The 12,758-nt window shown below is 40.5% G+C and overlaps 2 protein-coding genes across 3 annotated transcripts in view; one reads left to right on the top strand and one right to left on the bottom strand.

Moving 5' to 3' along the window:
- Positions 1-8,689, bottom strand: part of ATG2B (autophagy related 2B) — a 43,198-nt gene extending 34,509 nt beyond the window's left edge. Inside the window, exons 1-6 of the mRNA XM_061998773.1 lie at positions 8,072-8,689; positions 4,972-5,134; positions 3,783-3,935; positions 2,718-2,820; positions 1,209-1,371; positions 584-763 (exon numbers count right to left, since the gene is read on the bottom strand). Of these exons, the coding sequence (XP_061854757.1) occupies positions 584-763; positions 1,209-1,371; positions 2,718-2,820; positions 3,783-3,935; positions 4,972-5,134; positions 8,072-8,233 (924 nt within the window). The 5' untranslated portion in view covers positions 8,234-8,689. The remainder of the gene's footprint in view (positions 1-583; positions 764-1,208; positions 1,372-2,717; positions 2,821-3,782; positions 3,936-4,971; positions 5,135-8,071) is intronic.
- A 74-nt stretch (positions 8,690-8,763) lies between these two features.
- Positions 8,764-12,638, top strand: GSKIP (GSK3B interacting protein). Of its 2 annotated transcripts, XM_061998775.1 has the most exons (4): positions 8,764-9,021; positions 9,570-9,681; positions 9,943-10,201; positions 10,776-12,638. In XM_061998775.1, exons 3-4 carry the CDS (start codon positions 9,944-9,946, stop codon positions 10,935-10,937), a joined length of 420 nt encoding a protein of 139 aa, XP_061854759.1. In that variant the 5' UTR covers positions 8,764-9,021; positions 9,570-9,681; position 9,943; the 3' UTR covers positions 10,938-12,638. The 2 variants fall into 2 exon arrangements, with proteins under 2 accessions (XP_061854759.1, XP_061854758.1); XM_061998774.1 differs by lacking the exon at positions 9,570-9,681.
- Positions 12,639-12,758: the final 120 nt, after the last annotated feature.

The following is a 12,758-nucleotide window of genomic DNA, read 5'->3' as shown; positions in this document are numbered from 1 at the left end:
ACCTAAGCAAGGAAAATAAATGTCAATTAGTTTTCTATACTATTTCCTATGATTTTTTCCATTCTTTGGAAAAAGTTGAAAGAAGATCAAATTACTGAAGTGTTGAATATTTGATATGAACTTACACAGTATATTTTGTAGTTTACATGCTTGTTAAGATAATCAAAGGTGTTCTAACTTAATTCAGTTTCCAGAGTGTTTTGTGTTCCAAAGAAAACGAAAGTTTAGCTTAGACTAAGCAATACACCGTACCTATGTTACATCCAATCTGCTTGAACTGCACCTAATAAATAAAAAACCCAGGCCTTTCTTTAACTTTGTTCTGTAATACTATATTAAACAGTTTTCTCAAGGGTTACTCCAACACACAAACTCAGTCTCTCTAAACACAGGAACTCTTCTTTAACAGATTTCAATGGAGCACTGACTGTAAAGATGTCTTATTAGACATATGTATTGGGTTTGAATGTAGAGAATCTGCAAACAAACTAAGGGGATTCTGTCCCCTTGAGAACCTCACCATTTTTGTTTGCAGTCCTATGTAACTATTACTTTAGTTAAAGACCAGAAATGCACGACTAACCTTAGCTCCAGGAAGTACTTCATTTTGCTTTAATGTTAGGCTCAACTCCATTCTACCAATCAGCTTACTGATCTGTACAGGGTCAGAAGGGGTAATTTCTGGCAAGTTTCTTGTTAATTGCGGATGTGGCTCGTAAATTATTTTTGGATTCCAGCTAGGTGAAAGCTTTGGTTCAGTTGCCTTAAAACATTACAGAGAAAGGAATAAGAAGGTATTCCATTTCTTACAAAAAAAACCCACACACACAAACACCAGCCCCAAAAAACCCCAAGCGTTTCACTTTACACAAATATAAGTTTGGCAATGGCACTAAAAACACATACTGATAACTGTGAAAGAAACAAGGCATGTAAAATGTGCAACATCTTTGCAAAAAAGTGGAGCTGGTTTCCACAAAACAGTCAAGAAGTGGGAACTACATTCCATTACTATATATTTTAAGTTTCACTCAGTCCTAAAGTGTTTCCTTCTCCTTCCTCAAAATCAACAGGGAGTGATTGTGAAACATCAAACACAGATGAAAGTAAAAGTTCAACTACTACCTCCTTCAGAATTAATCTATTAGTGTAACAATATGCTCTGTCATTCATCAATTTACATTCTCATAGAATATATTTGATTTTACCAGCTGTGTAGCTGAACACACTGGGGAGGACTTTGCTGATGCAGGAAACTCATCCCAGAAGAGAGAGACACCTGAGAGCCGCAGCAACTTGTGAGCAAAAGCTGTGGGCTGATGTACATTAATTCCAGAGCACTCATCTGCAGTTTCATCACAGTACATAGTTCTACGACACAAAAGAAAAAAGACGGTAGGTACATACCAATTGTTACCTTTATTGTGCCATTTAGCCCCTAAGTTTGTACATGCTCTCTCCACTCTATTTACAATGCCACTGACTGTTGCGAAACAAGAAAACACCACTCTCTGGGAATGGGAGGAAATCTTAAATTTTCTGCAGGACACCACAGAGAAATTGTGATTTGCTTCCAGTGTAAATATACCCCAGTGCATGACCTTATGGCTAACCTGACCACAGAGTGAAGGAGCTTGCCCAAAACTGAAATACACCATTCCCATCAGGGGAGACATGCTTGTTCCAGAATCCCCTTCTTTTTTTTAAATTTGCCATCTAACATTTTTTTTTGTTGTCTAGAAGTACTACTTGAAAGTAACACTCTGTCAAAATAGAAGTTGAAAACCAAGAGAATAGGCTCCAAACCTATAAAATGTCTTTGAAATTAAACTTCTTAGGTTACGCAACCAAGAGACAGCATAAACAGCAAACTCCTAAAACAATGCAAGTCTAAACCTAATAGGTCTATTTTTGCACTGTAAAGCCTATCTTCCATAAATAAAATGTATCAAAATTCAAATCAACATGCTATTTATCTGTTTGATTCAATCTTCGCTTTTGAAGTACAAAGAGGTTTGTCCTGGGAATGGACTTACACAAGAAAAATAATTACAGTTTTACTGACATCTCTCCTGAATTGAAGATAACAACCTGAAGTTTATAAATATTTAAACTCAAATATATTTCATTATCATTCCTTAGTAAGAATCAGTTTTATTTGGAGGTGATTTCAATACTTTGCAAGAAAGCATGATTACACTATCCCTTAAGTAAAAAGCCTAATACTTTTAAGAATGTGTACAGTATTCAAGCCCAAAGTAATTACAGAATATATACAGGCTCTTTTGAGAGCTCACAGGGGATCTAAAAACCTTCTAGTTGACTGTTCTTCAGGATAGTATCTTTCTGAAAACATCCAAGTATCTTTACTCAAAAGAGCCAGTTACTTTTGGATATTAAAGAGGTGATCTGATCGGTTAACCATATCCATTGAACATCTGAAAAATAGTACTCATTAATTATGGAAGTGGTCACCAACTTATCCTTGGGAAATGCAGAACTCTTCTAAATTGATGGTTAAATACCTTTCGCCTAAACACGTTAAGTGGAAGCTGATTGGAGAAAGTGCTCTTTGGGATTGTAAGAGGTGCTCAAGCACTCGTGTCTAACTGTATGCTATGAATGTGTGTGCATGAGTAAATACACTGTACAGGAAATGGCAAAAAGATGCCCTAGGGAAAAGAAATACAGATTAGAAATAAAAAAGCAATCTTTACCTTTCAATTCTGATTTCCAGGGCAGTTCCACTTTTAGAGTTTTCCGGCACATGCTCTATTCGCAAAACAGTATCTAAGAAGGTAACTTTTACTCTTCTTAGAACTTAAATGAGAAAACAAAAAGATACCATGCAAATAGTTAAGTCAAGTTACCACACAATCGTGTTCACAAGCAATTTTAAGTGGGCTTTCATTCTATTTCAGTTCTCAATATTTACTTCAGTGGAAACAATCGATTGAGTTAAATAATGTAACAAAACATCAAGTGACAATGTAAACTCTTATTAAATGCCCAATATGTGCATCCATACCATGCAATGAATCTTTAATGTACAGATATTTCAGGAAGTGACAACTTGAATCAAATTGTTCCACATGGCTCAGCATGTATGATCCTCAAAGAAAGTATCTTTTCATTGTGGGCCATGTCTGAACTCCTAAACACTGCTATAGCAGCATGCTACTCTGGCTGAAAGCTTCCATTTCTAGATCTGATTTTGAACATTTCCTGTAGCTCAGACATTTCAGCATTAGGTTCTCCACCATAGAATGTGGTCATAAGCCCTTAGATTCTTCTACCAACAAAACCCAGAGTTTCTGAAGTACTTCTAACACAATTCAATGATTGAGGTATATGTGTCATTACAGATCAGCTTTGTGTAAAAATAGCTGAAAAGCCATTCTGTTTCTCCCTTAACAGCACATCACTACTAATAATCTAGGTTTGCGTGATGAACTAACAGGCACCTCCAGAACTCAGGCATCTCACCAAGCACAGATTTTGCTGTATTTGTTCTGGGGTAAACAAAATCCAATTTACCCTGAATCAGGGTTCATTCTGTCCACTGAGGGAACATATTTTAGTAAGTAAATGAGATTTTTAAAATCTGCTTCAAAAACAAGATCAATTGTCCCATCTTCCTGCTCAAATTTTACAAGTAATGCTAACAAGCGAAAATCTGTGATGCAGGTTTTGGCAAATGAGCTGCCACTTTGTAAAACTGAGATCTAGTACATATGATCTAATCTCAGCTCTTCATGCAGATGTCAGTAATTAATTCATACCTGTTTCAATAGTTTCTGCAAATTTTTCAAGACCTTCAAAAGGCTGGGATCCTTCTCCTTGTTCATCTGTCAATTTTTGGCTAAGACACTCTTTTGCAAGCTGCATACTACTTGTCATAAAACTTGACCAATACATAGGCTCAGACCCAGATGCTGTGGAGGAAAAGAAGTCTTACTAAATTATAAAGCACTGTGCATCAAAGAGAACTAAATGGATGCAAGTGAATAAACAAAGCTTCCTCCTAATACTGCCTTTCAAAGCAAGAAAAATATAGGAAAGTAGCTCAAAATGTATCTCGAGTTAAAGAAATAAGAATGAAATGTGGAGTATATATAGGCAAGTTACTTAAGCTAACTTGTAAAAGACGGAAAATATGTTTGATACATTTTTTCTCTTCTTTATGATGCATTTTAAAAAAGATTTTCTTCCCTAATCTATACACCATAAAAAGGAAACAAAAAATAAACTCCTTCAGAGACACTGAATCAAAATCTTCTACACATTAAAATGCACTAAATGTCTCACATTCACTATTACCACAGATCTTAACAATTTATGGAAGTTTGATAGTGAAAATTTGTCAGATTTGTATGGAAAGAGATAAGCTAGAAAAACTCAGACAATCCTCTCAGCATTATAATCAAAGGTAGTTAAGTATTTAGAGTACTTAAATGTTACTACTTCAGACTGTGATAGTAATTAAAATTGTATTAGCTGTTCTCCAATTATACAAGAAGATGTGACTTTTACCTTAAAGTTGCCCAAGACAGACAGAAGCACACTGTAACTCTTAGACTACAGTGTTATCCTACTGCTGCCTCATCGTCAGGGACTAATGCTGACTAACAGCACTTAGCATACAACACCCAAAAAACCTGGCTACCAAACATTCCTCTCCACACAGCATTATTTCCACTTCAGTATGTCTGAAACAGTTTGGAAGAGATATGACAGTAGGAACATTATAAACACTTGAAATTATTTAACTGAACAACAACCACTTCAGAAATACTTAACAACCAACTGATGAACAACTGATATCTTCTTGTTTTATTATATTCTCTGTCATTAATATCTGTATATCAAAAGGCATTATAAATACGGATTAGAACTGAGTAAAGCAAGGGTAGCCTTTCACGTCTGAAAAACTGTAAAAAGTCTCCTATTTGAAATGAAAAATAAGCCTACCAAGCCTTGGTCTTGGCCTGAAGACCATCTCTAATCCTTTCACTTCTAATGCACAATTATCTTGTAGCAACGACCCCCACGGTACAGATAAAGAAATTGATTGGATAAATCCATCCGTGACTTCCAGAGGTGCATCTGCAGACTCCAAGATTTCATTAAGACACTAGAAGGGGAGAAAAAATAAATACATGACTGAATCCCATACTATATCCACATTTTTGTGTATAACAAATAAAACAATGAGGCTACAAGAAAATTAATTATACTCAGAAAGACAATAAACTGGCTTTCAACTACTTTGATTTCATTGCCGTTTGTTTCCCATGACTCAGCCTTGCACGTAACACAGATTTCATCACAGCCAAACACAGGAAACATATTCTTTGCACTTATATTGAAAAAAAAAAGCCAATCCCTGTTTGTCCCCTGATTAAAAAGTGTAGTTAAAACTTAAATTACTGAACAAGAGCTATCTAGGCTGCTTTAATAAAAGAAAAAAAGTCTAAATCACGTATCAAACGCAGTGAGTGCCACTTTCTAGTATATGCAAGACACTGCTAAAGACTGTGGTTGTAGTATTATGGCAGAATCTTCACCTGGCAATAAAAGAGTGGTTTTGACCTTTCTGTCTTGAACAGAGTCACCGATTTTACTCAAGAAAATGGATAAATTTGATATCAAAAGACTTTTTTTCAAAATAAAGATTTAAGAGTTGCTTTATATTTTATTTAAAATGTTGTTCTAATTATATAGAATAGTTTTTAAATGAAAATGAACAAAAAAATCCTTCAGAAAAAGAATATTTTTCTTATGTCTCCAGATGCAACTTTCCCATCATGTTAACTTGTTGCTCTGCTTATACTCTTAAGAACTTTGCTTTTAGAATTTTTGTTTGCTTGCATATTCAGCTCTTCTAGTTTCTGTTCCAAAATCCACTAAAGCAGCAGCAAAGGTCATCCACTTGGAAGAAACAGAACCAGAAACAGTTCTAACAGGATATTGTTTAAGAATTAAATAATAAACTAAAATTCAGTGACATTAAAATTTGATTTTGGACTAACTGTAAAAATTACAGATATAGTAAAAGCATAAGATAAGGAAAAAATATAATGAAAATTGCATTTGACTACATCACAGATTTGTTTAAATTAATTGACTTCTTACAAAACAATTTGCCATAGCAAGATGTAAACTAGTTACCATATTTTCAGTACAAGTCAGATGTCTTTGTCACTATGCACATGGTAACCAAAATGAGTGTATTTTAGTACATTCTTTATTACTTTGAAATTAAAATGTATTATTTAAAAGCCAAAAAAAAATCAAGTATTCTTACAGCTAAATTACTTCATAAACAAACCAGTTGTTCCTAGAAAGCAGAAATTAGAGCATTCCAAATGAGATTTTGAAACCAATGCACAATCTTCACATCAGGACTTGTTCCCACGTTACTGACTGGAAGTCTCCAGTTGAAAATTACAGTAGCAAAACTACTATTTGATGTATATCAAAATTCAGTCACAAACATCAGAACATTCCAGCTCCAAAGGCAAAGGGGTTACACTAATGGTGGCAGCTATCCCTACATATCTCTCTAAAGCTATAAACTTGTATCATGTTGGCTAAAATATCTACAATGTTAAGCTGAACAGAAGTATCCACAAAAATTGATTATATAAAAATAAGATTACAAGATATATGATGTATATGAGATATACGAGAGATACGAGAATATAGTCATCTCAGTGATTCATAGAAAACAATCTCGTAGTGCCCAAGGGGAAAAACAGAGCTGTCACAGCTCCGTGCCAGCCACGTTTGCAATCTGTCACACGAGAAAGTCACGTGCAGGGAACCTCAAACATGCCATTGTGTACAAACGAAAGAGAAAAACGCTGATCTCAGGAAAACGCTCATCTAAAAGAATGGCCTAAGCATTCCCGCAGACACACTTAATCGCTCGGCACACGCAATTAACTGCTCATTCAGCACCGTGCCGCGGTTTCCAAGTATTCACGCTGTCAATAACGCTACCCGGGCGCGTGCCGCGGGAGCCGCTAGGGGGCGCCACAACCCCTGCGCGGCGGCCCCCGCAGGCCCGCGGCGGGCCCAGCCTAACGCCGAGCCCCCGGCAGACCCCCGCCCCCTGACACCTGCAGACGAACCGTCACACAGACCTCACCGGAGTGCATCCAGCGCGGCCTAACGCGGGCATACAGCATTAAGGATGTGGCTGGCAAGTATTTTGCGAGGCGCCCGGCCCGTCTGCCGCCTGTCCTGCCCGGGAAGCCGGGGGCTGGCGCCCCGCGCTGCGCACGGCTCCCCGTGACAGTCGCTTGACCGCCAGCAGATTTCAGTCATATCCGTAATGAACCCGAGAAACTTTCTAAAACACTACAGTCACAGGTCTGTGAGGTACTGCAGTTGGCTTGAAGGATGTGTGCCTGTGTTTACACATACGCGCCGATTACATACGAATATGTAGCTAAAGGCATACATGCCAGGGCTGGAAAAAGCTTCATTCGGTTCACAGCTGCCAGCCCACCTGCTAAGCAAAGTCCAGCTTCCCACCTGTCAACACGTCTTTTCACCACTGCAAGACTAAGGGGCCATTTTCAAGAGGTCTCCACAGACCAAGTTCAGAGGAACACTGTCAATAAGAACCAAGATGCCTCCAAGGTGAAGGCAAAGTACACATGGAGCAGGGCTTACAGTATGTTTTTATGATCTCTACAAATACTTGGTAAACGTGCCTCTCAATAACCACAGCAGCAACTTCCAGTAGGCTGGGCTACACTGCCTCCACCCTGAAATACCATCAGCCACTGATGGCTGGTTTTAGTTTTTGGGGTTTTTTTCCTTACAATTAAAAACGAAACCAAAGTATCTAGAAAGATATCTATAATAAATACCCAGAATTTTCTCTCCTTTTAACGTGCGAGCGTTTTAGACGAGTTTCCTAGTGAAACGCGAGTTACGGCTATAACTTCTTACTCAAAATAGGCTGAGCAGTTAAAACAGGCAGCAGCCGAGGTCCAGGGGATCGGCTGGTCCCTCAGGCACAGCAGGAGACGAAAGGCGAAGTGCCGGCATCTCTTACCCACTTATCCAGAGGGACCTGTGTCAAGGAGCCGGTACCCTGGTAGAGGTCCAGGCTGAGCTGCTCCAAGCTGAGCTTCTCCTGCAAGAAGTGGCCCAGGTACCTCTGCAGTAAGTACCTGCAGGCCCTCTTCTTGATGGATTCCGAGAAAGGCCACGGCATGGCGGCTGCGTGCCGGAGGCTGCGGGGCCAGGCAGCAGTCCGGGCCGGGGCTGGCCCCTCCGGCGGGCGGAGACAGGGAGGCGAGAGGAAGGCAAGGGGGAGCCGCCGGGCCCAGCCTCGCCCCTCAGAGCGGGCTACCGCAGAGCCGTCCCACTGCCAGGCGGCACCTCCGCCGCCTCTCACACCGCTGGCGGGGCGGCACTGCCTCCCCTCAGGGCAAAGAAGCGCTGGCAGGTAGCTCCATCCTCACTCGGACACCGTGGCCGCCATCTTCCAGGCGGCCCGCGGGCGGAGGGGACCGCCACCAGCTGCGCCGCGCCGCAGCACAACGCTGCGCGGAGAGGGGAAGGTATCCCCAGTCCGGCGGGCAGAAGGTCCCCCGCCCCTGCTCTCCGCCGCCGGCGAGGGCGGCCGCACCGATCCGGGCTGTTTGTCTCCTTCCCCCCCACCGAACGCCGTCACCGGGACCGTGACGTCTGCGCGGAAGTGGCGTCGCGCAGCGGCGGAGGCGGGGGCGGAAGAGGCCGGGGCGGGGCCGAGGGGGCGGTGTGGAGCCGAGGGGCCTCAGCTGCCAGACGAATCCCGGGCGGCAGGTGCCGGGAGCCCCGGCAGCCGGGGGAGCTGCGGCCCCCTCCTGCGAACGGCCGCCTCCTGCGAACGGCCGCGGGGCAGCGGCGAGGCGAGTTTCTCCCAGCAGGCAGGGCGGAGCGGAGGGGCGAGCGCCGCCGTGTCTGGAGCCGCTGGGGGTCGGGCGGCGGGGCCTCGGCCGTGCGCCGCCGCCAGAGCTGGTAGGTGGGCTCCCGGGGCTCGGCGCAGCCGGCTCGGCCCGCTCCTGCCCGCGGGGGCGAGCTGCGGCTGTGGCGCTCACAGGGACTCGGGGTGATTTCATGCGAACCAGGTGACTCCCCTGGCCCCTTCGGCATCTTTGGAATTTCTTTGTACGTCCGAGGTGGGATTTAGCAGGAAGGGATGAGTCTTAAGCAGTGAATGTCTCGCGTGACAGGGGCTTTGTGCCGGCACGTGACAGGTCTCCCTCTGGGTGTAATTAGCAGAGGCCTTGTGGCCACACCGGTACCCGAGATGCAAGTGCTGGAGCCACTGTGGTAAACCACGCGGAGTCTGTCCCCTTTTGTTAACAGTCGCATACAAAGGCTAGTTGTATCTGTCTCTGAAATGTATTGATAATTGTGCATAAAAGCTTAACAAGGCAATTGTTCTTCAGTAATTGTAAATTAAAAGCTACTGTCTTTATAGTCTCCGATAACCCATTTAGTTCACCCATTTAGTATCCAAGTCTTTCATAAATTCACCAACAATAGGTTGTTATTTTCTCCAGCTCTTGAATTCATTTTCTGGGCATGACATGTCTTCCTACTGCATTCCGTGATTCTGCATAAGCAAAGTGCAGAGTTAATTACTGCTGAATCATAAGAGTCATACAATAGAATGTAAGTTACTTGCATAAAAAGTGGCAAGTTGAGTGATTCTGATTCTGCCTCCATGTGCTAATGGAACCTCCTTAAGCAGTTGTTCTAAACATCTTGGCTTTGAGTTCTTTGGACTGTCGTTTCATGAGTTATGGAAGCCGCTGTGTCTTGTATATCCCTGGCTTTTGGACAATGTTAAATACTTCTGCTTAAGATGTAGCTCTTGTTTGATGGTGGTGTGCTGTGGTATGATAAATCTAAAGTAAATGTTTCCATACACAGAATGGAGACTGGTTGCAATCCTATGGAGTTGCCCAACAATACAAGTTTTGAAGAAGATCCGGATTATAGAGACTTCGAAGGAACAGATGTGAAAGACATGAGACTAGAAGCTGAAGCTGTTGTGAATGATGTTCTGTTTGCTGTCAGCAACATGTTTGTCTCAAAAACCCTTCCCTGTGCAGAGGATGTGGCATATATCAATGTGGAAACCAGGGAAAGGAACAGATACTGCCTGGAGCTCTCTGAAGCAGGACTCAGGGTAAACAAATTTGTTTGTAATTTCTTAAGCCTCTTTGTTTTGAGGAAAAAAAAGTGCCTAGAAGAATACTTCAAATCAACATACATATTCTTTTTGTACTTTTAAGAATACCTGTTCTACGTGTTTTGTTCTAAAAATTGTAACTTTTAGCTTTTAACTTCCAACAAAGCAAGACACAAAATGATGAAGACGGAAGCAGCAATTTGTTATAGGCAGGACAGTCTTTGGTTTTTTTGGGTACCCAGATAAGTCAGTCATACAGTATGCATACAACTCCTTTTTACACCATTTGTATTTTTTGTGCAAACATGTAGATGCAAGGCTTCTTTTCAAAGGTAATAATGATAGATTTTAATACTCTTGAGTCTTGGATTAAAAGTAATTGAAATGGTTAAAATACTATATTACTACTGAGACCCACAGTGAAAAGCACAGATTGATATTTAAGTCTGATATCTGTTGTTCTCACATTACTGTAATACCCTGACTGTCAAAACTAAATGTTGTGATAGCTGTTTCACATTGCAAGGTGAGCCCAACCACAGAAATTTAACCAGTGATTTCTTTGTTGCAGGTAGTAGCTTACGATTTTGACCAGACTGATGACAGATTGCAAACTCCATACCATGAAACTGTCTACTCCTTGTTGGACTCTCTCAGCCCTGCATATCGAGAGGTGTTTGGAAATGCATTACTACAAAGACTAGAGGCTTTGAAGAAAGATAGCCAGTCATGATTTACCCAGATGCGAGGAAGGATTAATGCTAGAAGGAATTCTTAGTATGAGGCACCGACGTCTTTCTTATAAACATTTTAAGCTTAATTTCTTGCATTGATATCTAATTGTACTCTATAACATTTTGCTACAGTGGATTTCCATATATCACAATGCTATTAAAAGACACTTTGATAAATTAGAACTTTCTTTTTTGTTGTTGGTGAGCAAGTAAGTTGTTTCTTACAATATTCAAAAAAATCCAGTCACTTTTCAAATTGTTATTCTCCAAAGCCCTAAAAAATTAGAGGTTGAATGTTATGTTTACAAGTAGTAATTTTGTTGTGTATATGCTTACTGATAATATCTGCTTTTTTAAATAGAAGCTAACTACTTGCTCTACCCAATTAATGACAAGCAAATGGGAAAACTACTGTAAAGAAGAGATTTTCAGCTTGATTTGCTATACCTAAACCTGAAAATTCTCATCTTTGGTAGCAAAAGAGGTGGCTCTTGAACAGTTGAGCATTGCTTATCTAGTGACAGTATCTGAGTTAAAAGCAAGGCTCAGTGTTATTTGATCTATCTTTGTCTATGGCAACCAGCAAACTCCAAATAAGAATGAGATGTACTTCTACTGTATGAATGTATTGTCTGAATCGCAAATGAGTTAAGCACAGAGTTAGGATGTAATGGGCTACGTTTCCTAAAGATGATGTTATATATGCTCTATACATATGCTATATTGTAACTGGGAAGGTTGGAAGACATTTTATCCTGTTTACTATTCTGAATATGTGTTTACATGATGTACAGGATATACCCAAGAGTATTTTTGCTTCAGCCTTCACTTTCTATAATACAGTACTTTGTTATTCCCGTTTTTCACATTTTCTCCCTCTCCTGTACAGCATCCTCTCCTGATGAATACTAAGTAAGCACTGTAATGTTAATTGCATTATATTGGTTTGAAACCAAAGGCTGTAAGAAATTTCCTAAGACTTAATTCAAACTGGAAGATATTATTTGTATTTTCTGCTTAAAAACTGGTACAAATCCCTTTATAAAACTGTTGTTCTGCTGTAACTTTTCAAGTATATACTGAATGGTTGACTTTTTAAAAACTATGGTTGTTAGAAATACCAGTACTGTTGAACTAACATTCCGTGGCACGCACACTTTTTGTATTCTTGTATTACTTAGTATATATGCATCTTTGTTTAAATAATCCTGCCCTTATTCAGACATGATTCTGTGACAAGTACATGCAGTAGCTTTTTTGGAGCCATACTTAGGGAAACATCAGTTCTTAGAAAGCCCCAGATTACAGTGGCTTCAGTAGAGCTGAATTGATTTCTACCTGCTAAGGATCAGTCATAGTAATGGGAGAAGCCTTAGTAGAGCTTTTGTAATAGCCATGGGGTAGTGATGCACAACTCTAGCTGACAAGGCAGTTGTAATTACCACTTCTGTTCTCCAGAGCTTAATTTTATGTTTACTTTAGTATCTTTTTAGATTGCAACTTCTGATATTAATCTTCTGTCCTAGGGTATGATTCCATGCTCTAAAAAATATTCATAGTCCCTCTTTTGCACACAGGTCCGTGGCACACGGTTAGTCCTCTGTGAGGAGAATGTACTTTACCGAATTTATATTTAAATATTTTTCCTTGCAACTAATTTACTTGTTGAATTTCAACTACTAAAGCATTAAATAAATGCATTGGTGTGGTGTTGTTTTCTTGGTGGGGAGCTACTGGAAAGGGAAGGGAGAACAACCCAAGTATCTGAAACACCACTTAACAAATATGTGCCTGCAAACGTGTATCTGCTAAAAGTTTGT

This window comes from Colius striatus, chromosome 6 (assembly GCF_028858725.1).
Source record: "Colius striatus isolate bColStr4 chromosome 6, bColStr4.1.hap1, whole genome shotgun sequence".
In the NCBI taxonomy this organism is placed as follows: Eukaryota; Metazoa; Chordata; class Aves; order Coliiformes; family Coliidae; genus Colius; species Colius striatus.
Note: the sequence above shows the minus strand (reverse complement) of the source record. Positions and strands in the feature narration are given on the sequence as shown.

What these genes read in the sequence shown, in the direction of transcription:
- GSKIP (XM_061998774.1), top strand. Translation starts at nt 9,944, where the DNA reads ATGGAGACTGGTTGCAATCCTATGGAGTTGCCCAACAATACAAGTTTT. An exon ending in TCTCTGAAGCAGGACTCAGG is followed by an intron (nt 10,202 to 10,775) that starts GTAAACAAATTT and finishes TCTTTGTTGCAG; the next exon opens with GTAGTAGCTTACGATTTTGA.